The following is a 23,903-nucleotide window of genomic DNA, read 5'->3' as shown; positions in this document are numbered from 1 at the left end:
CTGCTGTTGCTCCCCTGCAACTGGGATTCAGAGGCATCCTGCCTCTGAGGCTGGAGGTGGCCTAAAGCCCTCCGACTAGTAGCCATTGACAGACCTGTCCTCCATGAACTTATCTAAGCCCTTCTTAGAGCCACCCAGGCTGGTGGCTGTTACCACAAGAGAATCCTCTAGCTTAATGATGCGTGGTGTGAAAAGGTCTTTCCTCTTGTTGGTCCTCCGTTTCCTGCCGTCCGTGAGACACGGGATCTGGGATGACGCCGGGCTCTAGGGTCTGTGTCGCGCTTGGCCCTTGGTCCAGGCCAGGTTCAGCCCCTCTTGCTTCTTGTTTGCCAGACAGACTCCCGGTGCCGCTTTGCTTCCAGTCTTCGTCCTCTGGATGTGTGTTTCGTCTTGCAATTTGATTCGTTTGCCAAGACTGGGAGAAGCAGCCGAGCGGGCAGGAGCGGCCCGCCCTCACGAGCTGGCGGGCGGTGGGGGGCTGGGGTGGAATCAGGCACGGCGGCCTTTCCTGCCCCCCCTGCTGCCTCCCGGCTGGCCATTTGCCAGGTTCGCTGTGCAGCAATACTGGGTCTACCTGGCCAGCCTGCAGGCAGCACGTGGGGTGGGGAGAGGAGCAGCCTGAGCTCTGGCAAGCAGAGGCCGCTGGGCCTTCCTTGGGCATCCCCCCCCCCAATACACACACAGCTCAGGGTGGCTCATGAGGAGCTGGTGGGGCCTTTGCTCTGCCCACTGGACCACACAGCTGTGCCCTTTGTGTGTGTCTGTGTGGGGCCCTCTGTGAGCATGTTCGTATTTGTTGCATGTATCCTTGAGTGCAAGTGGGACTGAAACTGCCCCGTCAGGAAGGGCCCAGGAGGGCAGGGAATCCCACCCCCCCCCCGCCCAAGGAGGAGGCAGCAGCGACTGGCTTGGTGGTCTGAGGAGCTGTCCAGGGTTTCAGCAATCGGGGGAAGCTCCCAAACAGAGCTTGCCGGGGGGGGGGCAGTGAGAGCCAGGGGAGGGCTGGCGGGGGGGGGCGGTGATGGGCCTTGCCCACAAGAGGCGACGCTGGCTGCTCCTCCACAGTGGACACCGGTTGTGTCGAGGAGGGAGGGGGGGAGGGAGGGGGGGCGGCCCCTGGAGCCTCCCAGCCTGAGCGTCCTCCTTTTGCTCTCGTTGCTGTCGGGAGCCTGGGGCGTGGCGGAGTGGGGCCTCCTGGAGCTTCGCTTTGTGGGGGCTGCTCACTCTCGGACTCGGGAAGCCGCTGAGCTGCTGCCTCCCGAAGGGCCAGGGACCGGACGGGCCGCTGTGAGGGTGGAAGAGGCAGGGAGGGAGGAGCGCAAGGGGAGGGTGCTGGCGTGGAGTCCACCGTGGCTGGAGGGGGACACTGGAGCGGGACTCACGTGGGGGCGAAACCCGACCTGCCTGTGTGCTTGCTGCTGTGCCCACGTGGCAGTGCCTTCTAGCCCGGCACTTTGCACGGCATGAGCGGGGGGGCGGGGGCTGTGACAGGGAGCCCACACTCCTCCTGTCCATCCGGAGGGATGCCTCCGGCAAGCAGAAGGTGGTGCGTGTTGCCTCGTCTGCTGACCCGGAGCCTCCCCAGCAGGGCCACGCGGAGCCCAAGAGCAGCTCTGAGGAGACGTGGCCAAGCCGTGTGGGAGAGCTTTGGTGGTCTGCGGCAAATTGTTGTTAACCCAGGCAGAGGGGTGACTTTTCTTGGTGCTGAGAAGCGGCATCGAACCGTTTGTAGTCAGCAGTAGGAATCCTTTCTCCTTGTATGTTGGAATTTGGCCCCGGCTGGGGTGTGGGTGGGGTTGGCAGGACCGTGGTCCTCCAATGATGGTTTGCTGGGAAGGAAACTGGCCGGTGGCTTCTGGAAATGCCCTCTTTGGTGGCTTGAAGCAGGGGCTCAGTTGGGCCCCCCCAGCCCACGTGGAATCAACTGCCGGTGGTCTTGCCTCTGCAGGGGGGACGGGGAGGCCAGCCGAGCTCTGGGCTCCCTCCGAGGGGTTGCTGGGGAGCCACGTTGCCGTTCCTCGGCGGTTGAGGAAGGGGATGGCCACGGCCTGGGCTCCGGAGGCGGCTGGAGAGCCCGTGGCCGCTCTGCTCCTTGGCAGAGAAGAAGCCCAGCCCAGCGGTAGAGGATCCGGCAGCACCAGGACGGAGGGAGGCTGCTGGGGGCCGGGCGCCATCGGTTCCCCCTTAACGCTCCTGAGGGCAGGAACCCGGCACTGCTGACACATCATCCCGGAGGGAATGCCTGGTTTTGTTTTGCAGAGGACCAGCTGGAGGCTACACTTTGTGCACGCGTGTGTGTGTGTCTGTGTCTCTCTCTCTCTGTGTGTCTCTTGTTGGAAGACTACATGGTGGAGCATTCAGCTCATGATGAATCTTTGAAAGGTGTTAAGTGGTTGGTTCTGGCAGGAGCCTCTCTCAGCCCCGTCCTTAATTGTGGCTCCCGGAGGCATGTTTGGAAGCAGCATGGCTCCCTTCTGGGGCTCAGCCAGCCAGGTGGGGTGCAGCAAAGATGAGGGATGCTGTGTGAGATTGCTGGGGGGGGGGCGCGTGAGGGAGTCCTCATCGGAGGAGCGGCTCTTTCAGGCTGGCTGGGATTTTTCTGCAGGCTGCAGGTAGCCGTTGCCTTTGGGGGTCTCTGTAAGCATTCTTAGGAGGTGAGGTGAGGTGCTTCTCTTTCTCTCTCACACACCTGGCCCAGGCCCTGCTTGACCTGCTTCCCTTGTGGCTGAGAGAGACTCCCGATCAGAGCTGCCCATCAAGTCTGCGTGAGCCCCCAGTGAGGGTTACCGTGCCAGGAATGTGGGGTGCAAGAAGCAGGAGAAGGTGGGGGGGGTGCCCTGGTTGAGCTGCAGCTGGTGAGGGCTTGTCCAGATGCGGCTGCTGCCAGTTTTTCAGAAGGCCAAGAAGTGCCTAAGTGGAGCGGAGGACTTAGGAGATGCTGAAGGTGCCCAAAGCAGCGGGAGAAAAGTTGGAAACTGGGGAGAGGGTGTGACGGGCGGGCTTTTGCAAACCAGCGCAGCAGGCATGACATTTTCAAGAGAGAAAGACTCCAGTCGGGGCTTAAGGAGCCCAGAGGCACTGGAGGCTCATTTCTCATCAGCAATTTCTCTTCCAAAGGGTTTATGTCAACATAGCAGGGGTGGGGGAGATCTCCCAGGAAGAGCTTTGAAGCGGGAGATTAAAATGTCAGTTAAGAGGGAGGCGGATTACAGAGAAAAAGGAGTTAGCCTCCAAATGTAGAGGCTTGAAGCATGTCAGGACCGTCAAGGGGTGATTAAAGAGTGGAGCAGCTCCCCGCCCCGAGTTCCTGATCAGGTGCAGAAGTGGATCCGGGGCAGCGCGGCACAGGTGGGAGCTTTCCGAGGGGCTTCTCCTCCACGTCTGTCGTATCATTAAGCTACGGCACGGAGAACGACTGCCCCAGCTTGCCGGGGACCCTTCTTGGTGTTCTTTCCTCATGATTAGTCGTGGCCATTTACTTTGATTTGACATCATCATCATCATCATCAGTAGTAGTAGTAGTAGTAGTAGTATTATGCTTCTTAATGTTTTCTGCACGTTATTGGATTCATCATGTTTGTTGTGGACCAGAGGAAAGCGCAGCGGTGTGCACGGGAGCAGAGCAGGCCAGGCCCGGCCAAGCCTGTGTGGCCACCCGCCTCTGGCCTGGGCTTCTCCTCGGCTGCAGCTGCCAGGGCCCTGCAGTGCTCCAGCAGTCGTGGTGTGCGGGCTGGGAATCCCTTTCTGGCTGGGAGGAGGAGCTGGAGCCTCCTTGCCCCGGCGGCCAGGCTGGGCTTCACTCGCCCCGGAAGTCTTTGCCAGGGTTAACTTTGGGCTGCCCCGGACCAGTGCCTCGGCCGCGCCTCTCTTGCAGGAGAACCCCTGGGCCGCTTTGGGGCTCTCAAGGTGACCCTCAGATGTCTTGGGAGGCTGAGCAGGGACTTCTGAGAGGTGGCACCCTCTGGCCTGCGAGGTGCGGCATGCAGGTTGAACTGGGAAGGCCCCACTCTGAATGCACGCGGTGTGCAGAGCCTGCCTGGATCCTGCCGCCCAGAACAACACCCAGAGACGGAAAGAATTAGAGGGACCGCAGGGCCTCGGAGCTCCTCCGGCCAGTGGGCTGGAAAAGAGCCTTCCTTCGGGGCATCAACTCTTGCAGAGGATCCGAGCGATGACCGTCCTCCGGGGGAAATGGCCTTGTTGCTCTCTGGCAGCCTAAGCAACCAAGAGTCCTGTAGCACCCTGAAGCTCACGTGTTTGTTGCAGTAGACGCTTTCCTGGACTAGAAGAGCCCACATGAGCAGACCCATGAAGTGTCCGGTGGAGTCTGCAGGGAGATCTCTCTGCTGGATTCAGAGGCAAAAGCAGGGCATGCCAGGGGCCCAGCCCTCTGTCGGCCTGCAAGGTTTGCAGGAGAAGTGTGGCTTCCAGAGAGGTAACCAGGCCCAGTGGCCACTGGCAACTGCAGGGATCGACAACCACGTAGTCGCCCTAATCTTGCTGTGTGTGTTGATGCCTGTTTTGAGGCAGGAAACCACTGATCTGAAGAAAGTAAAATGGTTCATCTCACACCCATGCAGGCTGGCGTGGGAGTGTGTAGACTCTTGGATATCACAGAATGCTTCATCAGGAACACTCGAGAGATGGCCGAAGTCTCAGGCAAAATGTGCAGACAAGCTGCTTGGACTGCTAGGCAGACTGGAAAGCGTCAGTCATCGTGAGCTGCGAGTGGCTGAAAACGGGCCGCCTCTTACAACGCCTTCGGCATTGGCCAACAAGGACAGTGGCACAGACAACCGGCCGAATGTCTCTGTCGGACCAGGAGTGGGGGAGGACCTGCTCGGTCCTTCCAGTCTGCCCTGAGCCTCGGGTGGGGCAAAGCCAGGGGAGTCCAGGGCGTGGCAGTGAGCCCAGCTGAATGCCCCCCTGTGCTTTGGACCCTCCAGCTGAGCCGGGCTGGGGAGGGCGAGCATCGGAGCCCATCCCTGATACGGGAGTTCGGGCCCCGGCTGAGGTGGGCTTGGCCAAGCTCAGGGTCTGTGGTGCGCTGCTGGATGTTGGCTTTTGCCTGGGCATGGCGGCCCCTGCTTAATAACGTCGAAGGAGAGAGGCCGAGGCTGGCGATCAGACTCGGGAGTGGTGGAGAGAAGACGCAGGCTGCATCCCGTGAGGCTTCCGGAAGGAGAGGAGGGTAGAGAAGGCAGCGCATTCTTTCTTATACCCACTGGGCTTCCGTATTGCAAATTATTTAAGGCCCAATTTAAGAGAACAACCCAATCATTAAGACAGATGCAAATCTCGTTTTATGAGATCAAAAACCCAGACCTCTTAATCTAGCGGCCGGGTGGGGGGGGGGGGCTCTTTTTCCAAGCTGTGATTTGTGTAAACAGTGCCGATCAGTCCCTGAAGGACATATTTCTTAATGATTAATTTAAAACATGTTTAATTCAAGTTAGGGAGATCAAAGAGGAAAGCAGAAGAGCGTTGCGTTTTGACAGTGTAGCCACATTGCCCTGGGTTCCGGGAGACTCTGTGGCTTGTTTTCCCCTCACACGTTCTCCATCTGTTGAAAATGCAAAGGGAAGCCATGATGCGGTCATCAGTGTGAACTCAAAACATCTTTCTGTTGCAAATCCCTTTAAGAAGCAGATTGAGACCCGGCTGGGGGGCTGCTGCTGTCGCTTTGAAGTGGAAATCCTCCATCTCCACCAGCATCCTGGGATATTAGCATTTGGTAAAGTAAGATCATGTGAAAGGTTTCTTTCCTCACTTCCAGGCAGGGTTTCTAGGTCTTTTCTGCTTTGAAAGAAGGAAGAACCGGTTCGGCATTGCTTCACTTATGTCCAGGTTCTGCTTCCTGGAGTCTTGCTCTTTGCATGTAGAATTAATAGAGGATCCTGACGGTTTCCTTTGCCAGAACATGAATGTCTGGAGCTGCCTTCTGCCGAGTCAGGCCTTTGGTCTGTCTAGCTGAGCCCTGTCTGCACTGACTGGCAGCAGCAGCAGAGCTCTCCAGAGTTGGGGGCAGGGGTCTTTCCTAGCCCTACCTGGAAGTACCGCCAGGGCCGGGTGCGTCTCTGCCTCGGCATGCTTAGCTGGTGCTCTTCCACTGAGTAGCAGCGTCTCCCCAAATACGCGTGTATACAGAGTGAATGCAGAAGTTGTGTCCAATCCTCATCCTCCATTTGGCTGAGCAAACCAAGGCAGCAAGTCTTCTGCTGCTGCAGAGGCAGCTTCCTCTCCACAGTCTTTTTTTGACCTCAAAACAACCCACCCACCCTCCCATGGCTGGCTCTTCGCCCTCCCTGTTCCCAGGACTCTGCCCTCTTTCCGTGGGTGGGGCCGGATGCCCACGACCCATGCCGAAGCCTGGCCACGCTTTCCTCTGGCGTCTTGGCCGAAGGCGTCCCCTCTTTCCCGAAGGCTGCCTGGCTGCAGCAGGGATCCGGCACCCTCGGAGACCCCACAGCAGCAGGCCTGCAGCCGGGCCCACGAGAAGGGCTGCGGGAGTCGTGGCAGGCAAGTGGAACTTCACCGCTTGATCTGGGGTTGAGCCAGCACGACTCGGACCACGTGACAAAGCCTCTGGAATGGTCCCATCCGCTGCCTTTCTCTGAAGGGAGGGATTGAGGCGCATGGCGCGGGGGGGATGTGGTGGGAGCAGGCGAGGCGGAGGATCCGATGAGACTCCTCTTGCTCCAGAGGAGAAGCTGCCGGGGACATGAGCGCGAACCCCAAGCGTGACTCCATGCAAAGCTCTGGGCCCCCCCCTGAAGCTGAGCTCAGTTGTGGCGGAAGATGTAAACGACAGACTGCCAGGGCGGATGTTTTAGCGCATGCCCAAAGGAAATGGTGGTTGCTGTTTCTTTTGCCCCGTGGTCAGTCTGCGTGGGATGTCGGTCCAAAGGTGTCCAGGTGCTCCAGGCCTTCAGGCAGAATCCGGTGCAGGGTCCATTTTTCCAGCGTTTCCCAGATTCCTTTTAGGCAGTGAAAGAAGCAGGGGTGTGTGAAAGATCTGGGGCTCGGGCCCACAGCTCCCCTCTTGATCATCAGGCTCAATCATATTCTCCCCACACACACCCCAAGGAATAATTGTGTCTGTTTTTTAAAGTCTCTATTATAATGCAGCACCCATGAAGCTGAGGCAGCCAATGAAAGCCAGGTGATTGATTGATTGATTGATTGAACCGGGATCTGACCTGGCTAGGCTGCGTCCTGTGTCCAGAAGCGCCTCACACTTTGCAAGCAGGAGGGAGCCTCCTTTCCTGTGTCCATTCAGGCGGGGCGCACAGGGGCGTCATGCAGGCCGGCCCTGGCCTGGGATGAGTCCGCACATCCCACCGTCTGTGTGCCGACGGTCAGGATGCAGCTGCCTGGTTATTTTCTGCTAGATGCTGGAGCGAAGGAATCCCAGAGCAGCATATTAATCAATGTAATTGGTGGAATTAATCGGGTCATTAGCAGCAGATTCCAGTGGTGGCGTTAGTCCGAGTCTAGCCCCCAGAAAGGGTGCAAATCGCTTTCATGGCACAAAGAATCCTAAAAGCTTCTAATGAGGTTTCTCAACGAGGTTTTGTTTGGGGTTATGAGTTGAAGAGAAACTGTGGTTGTTGAATGCTCCCCAATCCCCTGCATCCATAGGCAATCCTGTTATAATTACGTTGTGAATCCGTATTGATTACACAAGGACAGTAAAATACTCCTTTAAAAGGTTTGTTAAGGGGATCTCTGTGCCACTCTCCCCTGCAGCCACAAAACAGTAACCCGTCGTGTAAAACACAAGCAGGAGAACAGTAATGGCCAGATGAAAGCAAGGCAAGAACACCAAGCTCAAGAACGCTGAGCGGCCCCAACGGAGTCCGAGCCCCTCAGTCTTGTCCACACTGGCTGGCAGCAGCTCCAGGGGTTCAGGCGGGGGACTTCCCCAGCCCTCTGCCGCCAGGAATCGAACCTGGGACCTTCCGCCTGCCCAGCAGATGCCACTCGGCTCTGGCTCTTTCTGAAAGGTGCTTGACTGGATAACGGGGTGGCGGCATCCGGCGAGCTGCACCTGGGGCTGAACTGGTTGACTCCCAAGCTGGAGGCCGGGTCGGGGTCAGAGGGCTGGCAAGGCGGCCGCAGAGCAGGGCTGGCTCCAGCCGAGGGGACGGGGTGGGCCCCAGGTGCTCCCGCAGAGGCAGGCCAGGCTGCATGCCCCACGCCCTGGTCGGCTGCCCCTCTGCTGTTCAGGGCTGCGCCTTCGGAGGAGGCTGTGTGCCTTGGATGGTTCTCCCTCCGGCCAGGAGTGGCTATTCCTAGCAGAGCGTGAAACGAAGCGCAGTCACTTTCTCTGGTCCGCTGCACTCTCCGCCTCGCTGGGACGCCGAGTGCCGGAAGCCAGCCTGGAGGAAGGAGGGCAGAGCAGGGCCGGGAGCGGCCCCCGGGGACGGCCGAGAGCAGCCTGCGCGGAGCCTCCCCGGTCTCCAGCGGGCAGGAGACCCTCCCAAGAGCCCGACCAGCGCAGAGGCCCCCTCCCTTCCCTCACCCTGCTCCTTCCCACAGGGGCCCCCGTGCAGGAGATGACGACGGCAACGGCCCTCCCCTCCCCAGCAGCAACTCGCTTTCTGAGGTAGGCTGCCTCTGGAGAGGGAGGTTCCACACCGCCGCCACCATGACTCTTCCTCCGTGCATCTGTCTAACCCCATTTCAAAGGCCTCTCTCTTGTGGCAGCGGACGGGAGAACAAAGGCAAGGGCGGTGACCGGAGAGGGCGGGGCAGGGCTCTGCCAGAGCTGCTGCAAGGGTGACTCCTCCTGCTTAGTGGGGCCAGATCAGGTGGAGGGAGAGGGCCCGCCCTGGCAGTCAGTAGCAGAGGAGGGGTCCACAATGGGGCTGGAGGATGCAGCATTTGTGGGTCTCCCTGTGAGGCTCCGAATGCTGTATCTGCCCCCCTCAGGGTGGGGGATCCTGGCCCTCTGGATGTTGCTGTCCAATGTTCAGCGTAGAGTCCTTCCCTTGCATTAGCAAATACGGTGCATACTTTCAGTTCGATGTTTAGAGCTGAAGCACCAACCCAGGCTCTGCTCTGGCTAAATTGCTGCTGGTTGCTGATTTTACAGAGGCCGTTGAGCCGTGTGTGGGGGAAGAGCTGTTGCAGGACCCCCCCACGGGTGTGGGGTGTGCGTGCTGCCATCCAAAGGTGGTTCCCAGTGGCTGGACATTCCGGCTTGACCTGGGGGGTGGGGGGGGCAGGTGTTTCTGAGGGTGCAGCCTTGCACTTGGCGGTGGCTGCTGGGTGCCCAGCGCCCCCTCCCCGCCTTCAAGTCTTCCTGGCTGCCAGATGTGCTGCGTCTGCCCCCACCCACCCACCGGCCCTCCTTCAGCGGGAGATGCCCCGATGTCTGGCCAGCAGGCACCACGCCCAGCATGCCCCTGCCGGCCCAGTACTGGATACCTCCGAGTGGGTCAAGCTCCGGAGATGCTCCCCCCCGCCCCCGGCCGCCCTCTGGCCGCCCTTTTCCCAGCACGGGGGGCTGCTTGGCTCAGCCCCTCCTTGCCGTTGTCTTGCAGAGAGATGCCAAGGGCCAGTCCCTCTTCGACCTGCTCTGCCACCACCTGAACCTCTTGGAGAAGGACTACTTTGGAATCCGCTATGTGGATCCGGACAAGCAGCGGGTGAGTCCCACCAAAGACGGCCCCCTCCAAGGGCTCCCAGAGGGCCCCACTCTGCAGCCCGGAGGGGCTTGGAAGGACGCAGTGCCTCCTCGGAGCTGGCGGAAGCCGGGCAAGTAACTTCTGCCCAGCGAAGCCGCTTGATTTGTAAACCTGGCCCCAGGGTGGAGGTCGGGGCTTCCGGGGGGCCTCCTGCTCAGGCCCAGTGAGGCCCGAGTAGAGTCCTCGACGGAGAAAGTGCTCCCCCCACCCCGAGCATCTGGGCATCTGTGCAGAATCCAGCAGCAGGTGGGGAAGTGGCCTTCCCTGCACACACACACACACAGACCCCCTGCCAGAATTGCTCCTCCAGCTCCTCTTCCATCCCTGGGAGAAAAGTTCCCTGCACCTTTTCCCCTGGAGGGGGGCTTTGAGTGGGAAGACGTCCCTCGGGGGGGGGGGAGAAGGGGGAGCATCTCCTCCGGCTTTGCCTCTGGCCAAAGTCACAGCCTCTCGTGGCTGTTACTCATTGAATACAAAGGCGACGGATATTTGTATACCGCTTCTCAGCAAAAGTTCCCAAAGCAGTTTACAAACAAACAAACAAACAAAATGGTTCCCTGTCCGCAAAGGGCTCACAATCTAAAGAAAGGGAGAAGAAATAAGATAGACTGCAGCGTTGCGGGGTGGACAGGATTGATAAAGCAAGATGGAAGGCTGCAAGGCGGTTGACAAGAGTCTGCCTCTGGCCCTCGCGTCCGGCTGTGTCCATTAGGCCCTGGATGCTCCCTGGCGAGGCCCACCATTGGGTGGCTCTCTCTCTTTTCTTGCTGCCTCTTTTGAAACGCACTCTGTCTCTGTCCTGCATTTCAGCACTGGTTGGAATTCACCAAGTCTGTTGTGAAGCAGATGCGCGGTAAGTACGACCTGGGCGCGCTGTGTGTGTGTGTGTGTGTGTGTGTGGTTGTGGTGCCACGTCCTGGAAAGGCCCGCCGAGAGGGTGCCCGGCTGGCGCTGTTGCTTGATGCCTCCAGCAGCAGCAGCCATAGAGCAGGGGCTCTGTCAGAGAGGCCTTCGAGGGGAAGCTGGAGCAGGCCTCTCTGGCCGGGATGTGCAGCGGCGGCGGGACTTCTACCTTTCCAGCAGGAGGGAGGGAGGGAGGGGGCTCTCCCTTGGCCCTGGGGCTGGGCTGGGCTGCGTGCCCACCGAGGCGTGTCTCTGCACCCCACCCCTGACGTGGCGCTGTCCGTTTCCCCCCTGCAGCCCAGCCTCCCTTCACCATGTGCTTCCGCGTGAAGTTCTACCCCACCGACCCCGCTGCTCTGAAGGAGGAAATCACCAGGTACTGCTGGGCTGTGCGCCTTCCCCTCTGGGGTGGCCACAAAAGGGGCTTCTGAGGAGGGCCTCGAGAGATCCCTTAAGGCCGGGGCAGTGGGGGGACACCTTGGCTCTCCAGCTGTTGCTGGACTAGGTCAGCCCCTGCTGCCGCCGCCACAGCTGGGCACCCCAAGGCTGCCTCCCCCTGCCTGAAAGCCTGGCTCCAGGCTGGCCTTGCCCACGGCTCTGCTACCGGGAACGCTGACCTCCTTCGCCAGAGAGAGGGGGAGAGCCGTGGGCAGGCAAGGGAGCATTTGCCAAGCATGGAAACTCAGTTGGGTTCCCAGCAGCAGCAGCCGCAGCAGCAGCAAGGGCCCTGATCCTGGCGCCCTCCTCACGCGGCTGCTTGGCGGAGAGCAGAGCCGAGTGTCCTCAGGGCTGCCTCCTCCTTTCACCCTCTCCTCTCAGCCCTCCCAGCTGTCTGTGAACAGGCCTGAGCCGCACACTCAGAGTCCCGCTTCCGCAGACGGTGCCCCTCCTGGGCTCTGTGGCTCAAAGCCGCAGAGCTTTTTGGTGGGCCTCAAAGATCCCTTGCGGGGTCATTTTCTGAGCTGAAATTGGCCAGCTTAGTGCTCGGGTCCACGGAGGAAGCAGTGCATGATCCCACAGGTGCAGCTTGTGAAGCTGATATGGCAGGGAGGGGGAGTGCGGCATCTGTTGCATTGCTGCCTGTCATTGGGCTGTTAAGGCTGAGCTTGGACCCCCGGGTCTTTCTGGGCCTTGGAGTTGCCATCTTTAACTGCGTGTCCCAGTCTCTCAAAGGCACAGGGGGCAGGGAGATGTTTTGAATTAGTGGGCAAGGAATGCCATCCCTGGCGGTGGAAAGGACCGGGCCGAGGGAGGAGGCGAAGGGTGGGACTCCCCTCTCCTGCTCTCCCGCCTCCTCCTCCTCCTCTGCTTGGCCCTGCAGAGAGTTGCCTTCGGGAGCTGCCTTCAAAGGCAGGATGTGCTCTGTCCCCCAGGAAGAAGCGGACCTCTGACAAATGTTTGCTGGGTTCCCGGTCTTCAAGAGCCACTCAGTATGAACTGGCTAGCAGAATGTTAAATGTTGTAACCACTTGGGACACTCCTTCTCCACACACGCCCGAAGGATGCCAGGAATGTGAGAGAGGCTCCCCACCCCTGCCCTGCCCTGCCCTCTGGGAGGAGGGTGCCGGTCCGCGCATAGCTTGGCTCCCCCTGTAATGTCCCCCCCCCGCCCGCCACCTGTCTGTCAAAGGCTGCACCTGGGATCCTTTCCGTGCGCTGCTGCTCACTCTGCCACGCTCCGCCTGGCCTTATTGACTCTCCCTCCAAATGCTGCCTCATTCAATATTTAGGCTCCCGAAGGCCTTCCTCCAGCATTGAGATGCGGCACTTTTGATGCAGCGTGACTTTACTTTGGCAGTGACAGTCGCACGGAGGGCTCTTGCACGGTGGGGGCGCCAGCAGCCCCTTCTCCCCACGGGGTGCTGCCCGCTTCTCTCCTCGCTCACTCCAGCCCTTTCCGCTTCCCCCACCTAAACAGAGGTTGAGCGGGGAGTGACCAAGGCAAGACAGGAAGTCTGTGGCAGAAACCCCTCAAAGACCAGCCGTCCACAACTGAGTCCTTTAGGCCTTTGGCCCTTTTGGCAGGGGATGATGGGAGATGTAGTCCCGCAGCATCTGGGGACCCAAGTTGGAGAACGCCTGCGCTGGGCAGGGGAGGACCTGAGAGGCCACCTGGACACGATGCCAGAGCGGAACCTGTTTTTTCCAAGCCCTCGACGTTCAGTTCATCATTCCTGCTCCACTGTTTGTTTGCTTAAAACCATCAGCTCTGAGAGGCCCCGATCTGGAAGAGGGAAGAGGATTTAACTCTTTCCCCCACAAACACCATTTCCCCAGTAAAAATGGCTGCCTCTTGGATGAAGGTTTTGATTCACATGATGTTGTTGGAGGAGGAGGAGGAGGAGGAGAGGCAACCCTCCGCTCTTTCCCACACAGGAGACGGCAGCTGCTTGGAGAGGCCAGGGCAGGAGAGCTGGTCTGGTGGTAGCAAGCGTGAAGAGTTCCCTTGGCTGAGCAGGGGCCACCCTGGATTGCATTTGGATGGGAGGCTCCGTGTGTGAGCGCTGTAGGATATTCCCCTCAGGGTTAGAGCATCTTCCTGCTTGCCTGCGGAAGGGCCCCGCTCCATCCTCGGCAGCATCTCCAGGTAGGGCTGGGCAGGATGCCTGCTCGAAACCTGGGAGAGCTGCTGCTGCCAGTCAGTGTGGGTGAGACTGAGCTCCACTCGGGAGAAGGCTGCCCCCTAAGCTCCTAATCGCATGCAGCTTGCAAGAAGGTCCCAGCTGTGTGCAGCGTCTCCACACAAGCTGTTTGCCTGTTGGGGCAACCTTGTAGGCGGCAGCTCCAGTTTGGGGGAACACCTGAAGGCCCCCTGGACGAAATCCTCCTCCGAATCCGCACTGCTGTCTGGGCACAGATCCCGGGCTGACGTCTCTCTCCCCGCCCCCACTTTATTTGGTCTGCAGATTTTATGCCAAATGCTTCTTCCAGAACCCATTCGGCCTGAATTTCAATGTGAAATGGCCAGTAACGGCCGCGGCTGGCGCTGAGCTTCCCATGCGATATGCTAATCACAGAGGCACAGAGGTCAGGGCCTTGGCAGTCCTCGGAGATAATAAAGCCAACTGAAATCCCATCCAGAAATGTATTCAGGAAGGCTCCAGAAACCCGGCCACTGAGGCCATCGCAACAGAGATCCTTGCAGAAAGCAGGCCGAGTGAGTGGGGAGCAGGCCGGCTCCGGCTGCCGGATCACGCGACCCCGTCTCCCTCCTGCTGCTTGGCTGCCACCCGGCCTGTCTCCCTGGTGCCGGTGGGGATAAATTGGACTATTTCCTCCATCCCTGCGAGCCCCCAGTTTCTCTTCCTTAAAGGCAGAAGGTTCTTCAAATGGGGGCAAACCTCATTTTAGCTCTCGCATCTTTGGCTCCGTTCATGCCATTCCTTAACCCTTCTGGGTTGGCGAGTCGGAGAACGAAGCAAATGAGAAAGTGGGGATCGGAGCAGCTGAGACTGGAAGCTGCCTCTGGGGAGCTCTCTGTCCGGGAAATCTGCAGTTCGAGCCCACCTGAGAGCATCTTCACTCCGGTGCTGTTTCTGAGAGTCTTTGGAGGTTTGTTTCTGAAGGAAGACGCAGAGAAGCCTGTTCCGGAAACCCCTTAGAAATGCTTTGACTTGGGAGGAAGGTCCGTTGTTGTGTGGCACGAGGCCAAGGAGACTGGGCTGGCCAGGCCCAAGTTGGGACGCCAGCCAGACGCCAGCTCCCCAGCGGCATCTGCAGTGAGATTAGCTGCCCCCCCCCGTGGGAATGGTGGCCAGGAGCGCCAGAAAAGGTGTTACTTAAAATATTTGCATCCTGCCCCTCCAGGGTGGGGGGGCAATGAAACGGTTGGGCAGTGGGGTAGGCAGACCAAGATGGAAATGCTCCATGTTCAGTAGTGGCTAACGGACGTCCTAATGAGCCGGGGAGGGGGCGCCAAAAGAGGCGCAGCTGCCTCTGCTTCCCGGCAGCAACGGGGGGGGGGAGTGCCTCCTCTCTCTCCCCTGCTGCCTGCAGGCTGGCCATTTGCCAGGCAGCAAGGCTCTTGGGTAGGGCAGGAGAGAGAGGAGCAACCTGGTCTGCTTCTGTTGGCGCCCGCCCCCCCTTCCCCCCGGCCTCGTTAGGAGGGGCCAATGGTGCCGGCGGGAGGGGGGGGCAGAACTTGACAGGCCCAGGGGAGCCTTGTGGGCTCCTCCCCAGCTGCTCTCCTGCCATGGGGAGTCGCCCCAGCTCAGCTGGGCCAGGCCCTCCCTCGGAGAACAGCTCCTGGAAACCCTTCCTCCAGGGAACAAGTGGGGCGGGGTGGGGGGGGGGGGTCAGAGGGCAGCTTTCCGGGCTTGGGCGGAAGGCCAGTCCCTCATGGTGCTCCTGCTGTGGCTCTTTTTCCTCCTCAGGTATCTGGTCTTCTTGCAGATCAAGAGAGATCTCTACCATGGCCGCCTTCTGTGCAAGACGTCCGATGCCGCTCTGCTGGCTGCCTATATCCTGCAAGGTAATGCCTCTTGACAAGATCAATTAGCTTTCCGTGATCAGTACTGATTCCATAATTTCAGCGACAACAGATCACTGCACCGCGAAGAGAAATGTCAGCAGGGCGGAGGCTCTGCTTCCTCCTCCGAGAGGCGGTCAGGGAGGGGACCTTGGATGAAGACGTGGGGAATGCCCCAGGGGAAAGGGGGCAGTGGTGTGCAAGATGGCCCCGGGGAGAGCAATGAGGGGCCGGGAGGCGCATCCCAAGCCCCTCCCGTCTGGCAGACGTCCACTGCTGGGCTGACTGGCATTCGCGGGTCCCTGATTCTGGCTTGATGGCGGTTGAAAGGTGAGCCCTGTCCAGACGTGATGTTGTATGGCTGTGCAGAGATCTGTACACAGGCACATGTTGTTTTTGTGGGAACGTTCATTCTGAAAGCAAAACTGGGAGCAGGCCCCTCCAATGCATGGCACAGATGGGAAGAGTCTTGCTGTCTGTGCGTTGAACGTAACGTGTGAATGATTGCTGCATACAGTTCCGCATCGGTGTACACTGTACACTCGTACGAGTGTTGAACAAAACGTGGGACTAGGGCGGATGGCGTAACATATTTCTTTGGATTGCAGTGTTGCTCTTAGGTTTTGAATTGATTGGATCCTGAAATGCTGTTGATAACTTTCTGTTTATTTTATTTATTTGTTTAATGTATATGCCGCCTGACTCCAAAAACTCTAGGTGGTTCACCAAAATAAACACAATAAAGACAAAACAAACTCTTAAAACAAAACAATTTAAAACATGCAGAGGTTATTGTTTGATGCTGATGGAATGTTTGTTCTGTTTCGTGGGCTGTGAGCTGTTCTTTGCACGGTCTCTCCTGTGGAAAAGAAGCCTCCAAACAAATTGAAGCTCATCTAAATCAAGATGAGGAATTAGGATGGATGTTGCCATCGGAGCTGGGCAGGACACTCCTACCCCATGGACACATTTCACCAGCAGCTTGAGCCAGATAAATGGTCCTGTCATTGCTGCAACCAAATTATTTAAGTTAGTTATAAAAATATGTATACATTTCCCCAAAAGTTCAAAGTACTTTACTACAACACAAAAGGTAAAAACAAAACGAAATAACATCACCCCACCCACAATAAACAGTAGCAGCCCCAGAAATGGACCGAAAGCCAGATGGATGAAGGGTGCCGACGTGCCTCCCCCAAGAGTCAAGCTTCCTTCCCTCTTCAGGAAGGAGGTTCCTCACGGGGGGGGGGCAGTTGCCCCCAAAGCGTCTCTCTGGGCTTCTCTCTTCCACCCCTGCTGTAGGAGGGCTGTTTGCCAGCCTTAGGATCGGAATGGGGAAAAGCTGGTGGTGGCTCCCTGCCCCGTTCCCAGTAAAGAAGGATCGGTTCACTCTATCAGATCACTGTTGTCAGTTTCTCTCTCCCTTTAGCGGAAATTGGTGACTATGACCCTGGAAAGCACCCGGAAGGTTACAGCTCCAAGTTCCAGTTTTTCCCCAAACATTCAGAAAAGCTGGAAAGGAAAATTGCCGAGATCCACAAGATTGAGCTCAGGTGATTCTTCTTGTGTCCAGCCTGCCTCTTATTCTGTGGGGCTTCCCTTTCAGCTTCACGTGACAGAAGCCTCTTCCCACCAATCCACACCCCGCCACCGTAGCCAAGCCTGCAGGGATGTCGCTCAGAGCTGATCGCTGCCCCCCCCCCTTCTTTTCCCTTGCAGTGGCCAGACACCAGCCACTTCTGAGCTGAACTTCCTGCGGAAAGCCCAGACCTTGGAGACCTACGGAGTGGACCCCCACCCCTGCAAGGTACACAGCCGCTCAAGTCCAGTGTCAGTCGGGCTGCCTTTTGATTCTGTCCCTCTTTCTGTGGCCACCGAATGTGGCAGCCCACTGATGTGGACACGTCTGCCGTCTCCTGGGAGGGAGAAGGGGGCACCTGACTCCTCGCCCGGCGGAGGCCCAACTTCCTGCCTCCCCTTTCCGGGCTTGCAGCTGCTGGAGATCTGCTGCAGGACACGCAGGGGCCCAGACCCCAAAGGCAGCCCCCTCCAGCCCGTTGCTCCTCGCCCAGCAATTCCACCCCAGAGCTGCAGCGGGGCGGGGGGGAGGTTGGCGATGTTTTGGCAGCCCAGTGGCTTCTGCTGCTGGGCGGTGCGGGTGGGGGTGGGCTGTTGCTGTGGACCCTGAGCAGAGGATGCGGGAAAGAGAGGAGGGGCCGGCGGCGTCTGGGTGGCCCGGGGAGGTGAGGGGGCGGTTGAGGCATCTTCTGGCCAGGAGCACAAGGAGGGGAGGGGGCTGGGAGGGGCGGGACCCCCTGGCTTGGGAAGCCCTCCTCTCTCGGCACCTTTCCAGAGTCGAGTGATCCTTTTTGCAAGGAGGGCGTTGACCGCTTCCCTCAGCAAACCTTTGATTTATAATAAAGAGGAGCCAGGCGGGCGGGCGGGGGTGGGCAATCCTCGTATTCAGAGGGGAGGAGAGCTTGCCTAGCACAGTGGCCAAGAGGCTGAGCTTCCAGTGGGCAAGTCCCCAGTTCAGGTCTTGAACTCACGAGGTGGCCAGAGGCAAGAGATGCCCTCCCTCCGCCTTCCCTACCTGCAGTGGGGGCATAACAACACTGCCCTACTTTGCAGGGTTGTTGTAAAGCTAGCAACAAGGGCAAGTATTTGAAGCGCATGGAACAAGCACTGGCTGCATGCTAAGTCGTCCTTGGCCTAGTCTTCATGGGCAGAGCAGGAGCCGGTACCTGCCTTCCAAAGGCCAAGGGGGACGCGGTTTCCAGAACCTGGACACTGGCAAACGAAATGCCACATGATGGAAATGGAGGCGTTTGTAAATGGGTGGCAAATCATCCCCCCCCCCCGGCAGATGGGAAGGCAGATATTTACAGAGGTATTTATTGTGGAAACTGCAGGAGCAGGGACCACTCTGCAGCACTGCCCCTTGAGGTCTCTTGCTTGGCTTCTCCACTACTGGGGTTTTGCTTAACCTCCGGCCTGAAGAAGTGTTCTGGAGAACCCGAAAGCTTGCTCACTGTTTGGGGGTTGGTCTGTTTGGCTGGCAGTAATATGCCTTGGCGGTTAGAGTAACCAATCAGCGTGTGCATTTTGGGTAGGGGAGAGATGAAAAACCAATGGCAAATTTGATTCAGATCAAATGAAATCAACCTTTTTTCCTTGGTGATTTAAATCACGGATTGCTTTCAGAATCCAGGGTGGATTGATAGAAGTCTTGTGCTCGCCCTTCCTTCCCCAGAGTTATTTTTAAACTAAGTGATTAAAGGGGGATTGTGCAGCATTTCGGCTGCTCCGAGATTCAGCAGCCAAATGAAATGAGCTAACTTAGATGCCTTCCTTAATATTTAATCTACTTTGAGGAGAGAGCGTTTAAATCCCTGCTACTCTGGGCTGCTTTTTTCACCTCGATGCTTAAGCTTCTTCCTTCTTAGGGTCTCAGCAAAATATTTGTCAATTTCACTCTGGGTGAGTTCTCAGTAATCTCTTCTGTAATATAGCAACCCTAAATTGGAGCCTGATCCGCCTGGAAACTCTGGCAGGGTTGTGCCCCTGCAGAAGCCCCATTCATTTCCCTGGGGCTTGCGAAGACGACATTCCTGTTTTTTGGTCTTCTGTTGTAGTTTTACAGAGCTGGTTTCTTGCCTGGGGCCTGAGCCATTGAATTAAACAGATACAGATCGCCAAAAAAAGAAGAAGAAGAAAACGCCCACTAATGTTTTAAAACATGATTCTGCCCCATCTCTGGACATACACGGGAAACTTGAGCAAAGAGATTTGAGCCATAGTTTTCCTTTCCTTTTCTGTCATCTCTTTTAGGTGTTTTGCTTTAGGGTCCCTTGCCTCACTGAGCACCCCCTCTGTCCCCTCGCGCGTGTGTGTGTGTGTGTGTGTGTGTGTGTGTGTGTGTGCGCGTGTCTTTGCAGCTCTTCTTCTGCACCTGAATGCACACCTTGGTATAAGACAGCTCCCTGTGTTCCCAAGCCAAGTCAGATCATTGGTCCGTATAGATTGGTGCCATCACTAAAAAGGCCCTGCTGCTGGTCAATGGCACAGGAAGCTGCCTCCCACCGATTCAGACCCTTGGTCCATCTAGCTCAGTGTTGTCCACCCAGACTGGCTGTAGTTCTCTGGTGTTCTGGGCTCAGGGGTCTTTTCCAGCCCTTCCTGGGCACTTTCCAGACTAGACCCTGCAACGGGGTCACGTTGGATCTCAGAAGTGGGCTTCCACACTTCCTGCGTCGTGACACCGCAGTCCCTACGGGGACAGCAGGGTGCCATTCATATTTCCAATGCCTTGTTTCAAATTTAATCGCTGCGATATAGAGCTAGGACATCATATATCCGGCGTGAAAAGGTTGCTGTTATTTCGGGTGGTTATTTGCTGCGAGACTGCTCCCCCTGCAGCTTCCGTTTCGAAGGCGACTTGCCCGAATGGAGGCATTTTGCTGCTGCTGAGCAGCTAGGCTGGAAAGCACCCTGGAGACAGCCAGGTTCGATACCTGGGAGCTTCGGCATGCAAAGGGGGCTTTGCCACTAAGCTGCAGCCCCCTCCCCTTCTTTGCTCTGCTCTTTCTCTGCCACTTTCAAACAAGTTGCAATGAAACCCCCGTGACACCGTTGGCAGTCACTGGAGATGAGTGAGCCCCTGACTAGCTCAGAATCGGGGCTGCCTTGTCTTCTAGCTGTAGCAGGGGCAGGGGCAGCAAAGCGAGGGCGTCTTGGGGTGCTAGTCTCACCCCCATAACAGTGAATGCTTACGGCCCTTTCCAGAGTGAGTCCTTCGCATCCAGGACCTCCAGCCCTGTGAGCTACTCCCAGGGAGCAGCTTGGTTGAGGCCACCTCATGTGTTCGGGACAGAGGCCACGTCTGAATCGGGCCCTCCTGAGTTGCCACTCGATTTTGCCGCGATTCTGTTCCATTGCCATTGAGAACCGGGCCCGGAGGGGCTGGTGCTGAGTGCCAGCTGTGGCTGTGGGGTGCCCGGGTCAATCGAGCAGCCTCTGGCTCTGCGTGGACAGCAGAATGCGCTCTGCTGTTTGGCCTGGCACAGCCCCCTGGAGCAGCTGGCACGTATGGCCTGGCATGGGCCCGGCTTCCCTGCTGACGTTCCAAGAAGGACTCTGCCAGGGCTGGGAATTAGACGCTGCATAACAGGGGCATTAATGGCTTATTATATATTGTTGCTGCTGCTGGCCAACTTTGCCTTTGTTAGGCAGATTGCTGGTTAATAGTCCAGTTAACGTTGCATCAATGGGAGCGGATGCTTAGGAGGCAGTCTCCTGATCGCTGGGGATCTCTCTGTGTATGTGAATGAAATACCCACCAGAGTTTGGAGAAGGTGATACTGCTGCAGCTGCGGTCAGAGAGGCAGCAAAAACAGCAGGTGTTTTGAATTACTGAGAACCCTGGGAAATCCCAATGTGAGAAGATTGATACTAGTGCTGAATTTGTTTTCCCCTCCTGAAGGTGGCAAGGCAGCAATATTACGTTAATAGTGCAGTAGACATTTGGTGAGGAGGAGTTTAAATGCGAAGTGTGGAGATAAATAACATCTTTCCCAGCAAGGTTTGTTTATTGCAAGAGAGATTTATTTATGCTTTTTTTTGTCGGGGAGCCCCTTTTGGGACAGGGAGCCCAGCTTCTCCTTCCTTTTGCGCTGTAAACGGCTCTGAGAACTTTTCTTGTTGGGAAGTGGTATGTAAATGTTCTTAAGAAGGAGGACAACAAAATATCTAAAGAAAAGGCGAATGTTCCAAGTGTATCATACATGTTTATGATGATGTTTGTGATTGTTGCTACTGTTACTGTTGGTCGTTCATCAGGCTGCTTTTCTGAAAAGACGGTCAGTCCATAATGGAATCTGGGTGGTGGTGGAAAAAGTCATACCCAAAGGGCAGCCCTTGAAAGAAAGAAACGCAAGCAGCAGAGTGAGTCCTAGAATGGCGTGGGAAGGGACCCTGAAGCCGCCCCCTGCCCTGCTTCTGGTCCAAGCCCCCCCCCCCCGCTCAATGCAGGAATCTGTTACACCATCCCTGGCCAGTGGCTGTCCAGCCCGCCTTGGCATGAGGCAGGCGGTTCCAGTGTCCAACAGCTCTTGCTGTACGGTAACTGCTCCGAATGTCTTGGCTGAATCTGCCGTTAGTTCTCATCCTGTCCTCTGGAGCAACAAGCCTGCTCCTCCCTCTTGGGGAGAGCCCTTCCGACATTCGAAGGGTGCACGTGGGAATCCTCTGTGGGCGGCTGGGGCTGAAAGGTGGGCCCCACATGTGGAGTTAGCGGGCGGAGGGGGGGGGGAGACCCTGTCTTGTGACCCTCCCAGATCGATGGGGTGCTCCTTGTGCAGAGAGAGAGGCTGAAGCACCAGGCGGCAGCAGCCCAGGGAGAGGCGAGGCGGGGAGGGCAGGAAACGTGCAGCAGCGGTCTGCATTGCTGCTCCCTGGAGGAGGCTTGGCTTGGCTGGCGAAGCCGCCTTGGTTCGGGCAGAAGCAGAGGCCTTGGCCTCAGGGCAGCTGCTGCGACCTCCGGCTAAACGTGCCTTGCAGGGTTCCTAACAGCCACCACCAAAGACCGTCCTGGGGGAGTTTTGGAAATCATCTTAGCTCAGGGGAGGGGGGGAGGGGGCATTTTAGCAGGCCTCTGAGAACTCTACAGAAGCTGAGCCTTTTTCTTCCACGGCTCTCTGTGCTAGCAAGACAAGGGGCTGCAGTGCGAATCTCTCCGCAAAAGGTACTTTCCCTCCTGTGTCATATTCTCGCGGCCTCTGGGGAGGGGAAGGTGGTGCCCAGAGCACCCGTGCTTGGGGGGTCTCTGCATCCATTCCGGCTGCAGGCCAGAAGTCTCTGGTCAGGCTTGGGGTGACATTTAAGTTAAAATATGCACCATGCCCCCTTGGCTGCCCCTATCAGCAGAGACTCGGATGTGTCAAAGTGCCACCATGCAGAGCACCATCAAGCCTGATAGACAGAACCAACTTGGCAATAGGCCTGTATCCTCACGAGGTAAGAGGCAGCAGAGTGCAGTGGTTAGAGTGAGGCTAGGATTTGAGAGACCCGGGTTCAAGTCTCTGTTCAGCCATGAATCTCACAGGGTGATTCTGGGCCAGTCACTCTCTCAGCCTAACCTACCTCACAGGCTTGTTGTGAGGATAAAATGAGAGGGGAACCGTGCACCCCACCCTGAGTTCCTTGGAAGGAAGGTGGGGTAAAAATGTAAATAACAATAATGGCACAGAGAGAAAAATAATTGAAAGCTCCTCAGCTCCCCCTCCCCGCTTTCCCTTAGATGATGTTACACACCGTCCCCTCCCCAGCTTCCTTCCTGGAGTTGTAATAATGGCCCATCTGCTGAAGAAATCGCTCCAGTTTGCCCCTGGGGGGCTGTGACCTGCTCCTTCGGGGTAGGAAGTGGGGACTCCTTAGGGAGACACTTCGGATGAAGGAGCTGCTGCCATTTGTTCTGGCATGAAAGGGGAGTCAAGAGGGGCGGGGGGGGGCTGTGCTGTGGAGACACTGCTGAAATGTGATGGGGTCAAGGATTTCCCATCTGTGCCCACATTTGCCCCACAGAAGGTGCAGGTGGTGAGGCTGCTCAACTAGGAGAAGGCATAACCTCTCTAAACGCCTGCCTGATGGGCTGGATGAGAGAGAACAAAGACTCAGTCCAGATAAGACGGAGGTACTTAATGTGCAGAGTCAGAACTCGAGACAGTTTTGATCTGCCCGTTCTGGCTGCGCAGGTCACGCTCCCCCGGAAGGAACAGGTACGCCGTCTGGGAGTGTATCTGGATCCAAACATCTCCTGGGTGTCTCAGCTTGAGGTGATGGCCAGAGGTGCCTTTTATCAGTTTCGGCTGATACACCAGCTGCATCCGTTGCTTGAGATAAATGACCTCAGAACAGGAGAACATCTGCTGGTCACCTCCAGACTGGACTCCTGCAATGCGCTCTGTGTGTGGCTGCCTTTGTACGTAGTCCGGAAACGGCAGTTGGTCCAGAAGGCGGCAGCCAGGTGGGTCTCTGGGTCATCTCGGAGAGACTGTATTACTCCTATCTTAAAAGAACGACACTGACTACCAGGGAGTTTCTGGGCAAAATACAAGGTGCTGGTTATTACCTGAAAAGCCCTAAATAGCTTATGCCCAGAGTATTTAAGAGAATGTCGTCTTCGCCGTGAGCCCCACCGCCTGCTAAGATCATCTGGAGAGGTTCGCCTGCAGTTGCTGCCAGCTCGTTTGGCGGCGACCCAGAAACGGGCCTTCTCTGGTGCTGTCCGGAGACTCTGGGATGTGCTGCTTCCTGCTGAAATAAGAGCCTCCCCATCTCTGACAGCTTTCAAAAAGTCTCTAAAGACACATTTGCTCACCCAAGCTTGTGTTTTTTAATCGTCTTGAGGTTTTCCTGTCTGTTTTAATGTGTTTTATGTTGTAAACCATCCCGAGACGGAAGTTTGGGGTGGTATACAAATAAAGAAAATGAAATAAAATAAAAAATTGGCACAGAGGCGTGACAGAGACGATAGCGGTCCTGACCATCTTTGCAGGGCACTTCGCCCAGAGCAGTCTCACCTGCTACACATTCTGCAGATCTCAGTGCGACTTGCTCTCGTCTTTGAGGCCAGAGTGCCTCATCCTAACGGGCTGTGGGCGGGGGAGAGGTGCCCCACAGCTCACCTGAGGAATGGCCCACCTGCAGACAGCACACCTCTTGTTAACGCCGGGCAGGGTGGGGTGGTGGGAGAAACAGGCGCAGAAGGGCTGTCGGGGAGCAGAGGCTGCGGCATCTCCCCCCCCCCCCGCTGCTGCTTTGAGGATGGAGTGGTTGGAGAC

At 57.3% G+C, this 23,903-nt stretch overlaps 1 protein-coding gene across 10 annotated transcripts in view; it reads left to right on the top strand.

The window, feature by feature from the left end:
* FRMD5 (FERM domain containing 5) overlaps positions 1 to 23,903 on the top strand; it is an 85,267-nt gene that overhangs the window by 48,156 nt on the left and 13,208 nt on the right. For 6 of the 10 annotated variants that reach the window (XM_053272474.1, XM_053272475.1, XM_053272471.1 and 3 more), the window contains exons 2-7: positions 9,549 to 9,653; positions 10,503 to 10,545; positions 10,893 to 10,971; positions 14,969 to 15,066; positions 16,493 to 16,616; positions 16,783 to 16,870. In XM_053272474.1, coding sequence (XP_053128449.1) covers positions 9,549 to 9,653; positions 10,503 to 10,545; positions 10,893 to 10,971; positions 14,969 to 15,066; positions 16,493 to 16,616; positions 16,783 to 16,870 — 537 coding nt within the window. Of the gene's footprint in view, positions 1 to 9,548; positions 9,654 to 10,502; positions 10,546 to 10,892; positions 10,972 to 14,968; positions 15,067 to 16,492; positions 16,617 to 16,782; positions 16,871 to 19,398; positions 20,645 to 21,717; positions 23,178 to 23,903 lie in introns of those variants that run through there. The other 4 variants (XM_053272477.1, XM_053272478.1, XM_053272480.1 and 1 more) reach the window with 4 other exon arrangements.

Source organism: Hemicordylus capensis, chromosome 10 (assembly GCF_027244095.1).
Source record: "Hemicordylus capensis ecotype Gifberg chromosome 10, rHemCap1.1.pri, whole genome shotgun sequence".
Lineage (NCBI taxonomy): Eukaryota > Metazoa > Chordata > Lepidosauria > Squamata > Cordylidae > Hemicordylus > Hemicordylus capensis.
Note: the sequence above shows the minus strand (reverse complement) of the source record. Positions and strands in the feature narration are given on the sequence as shown.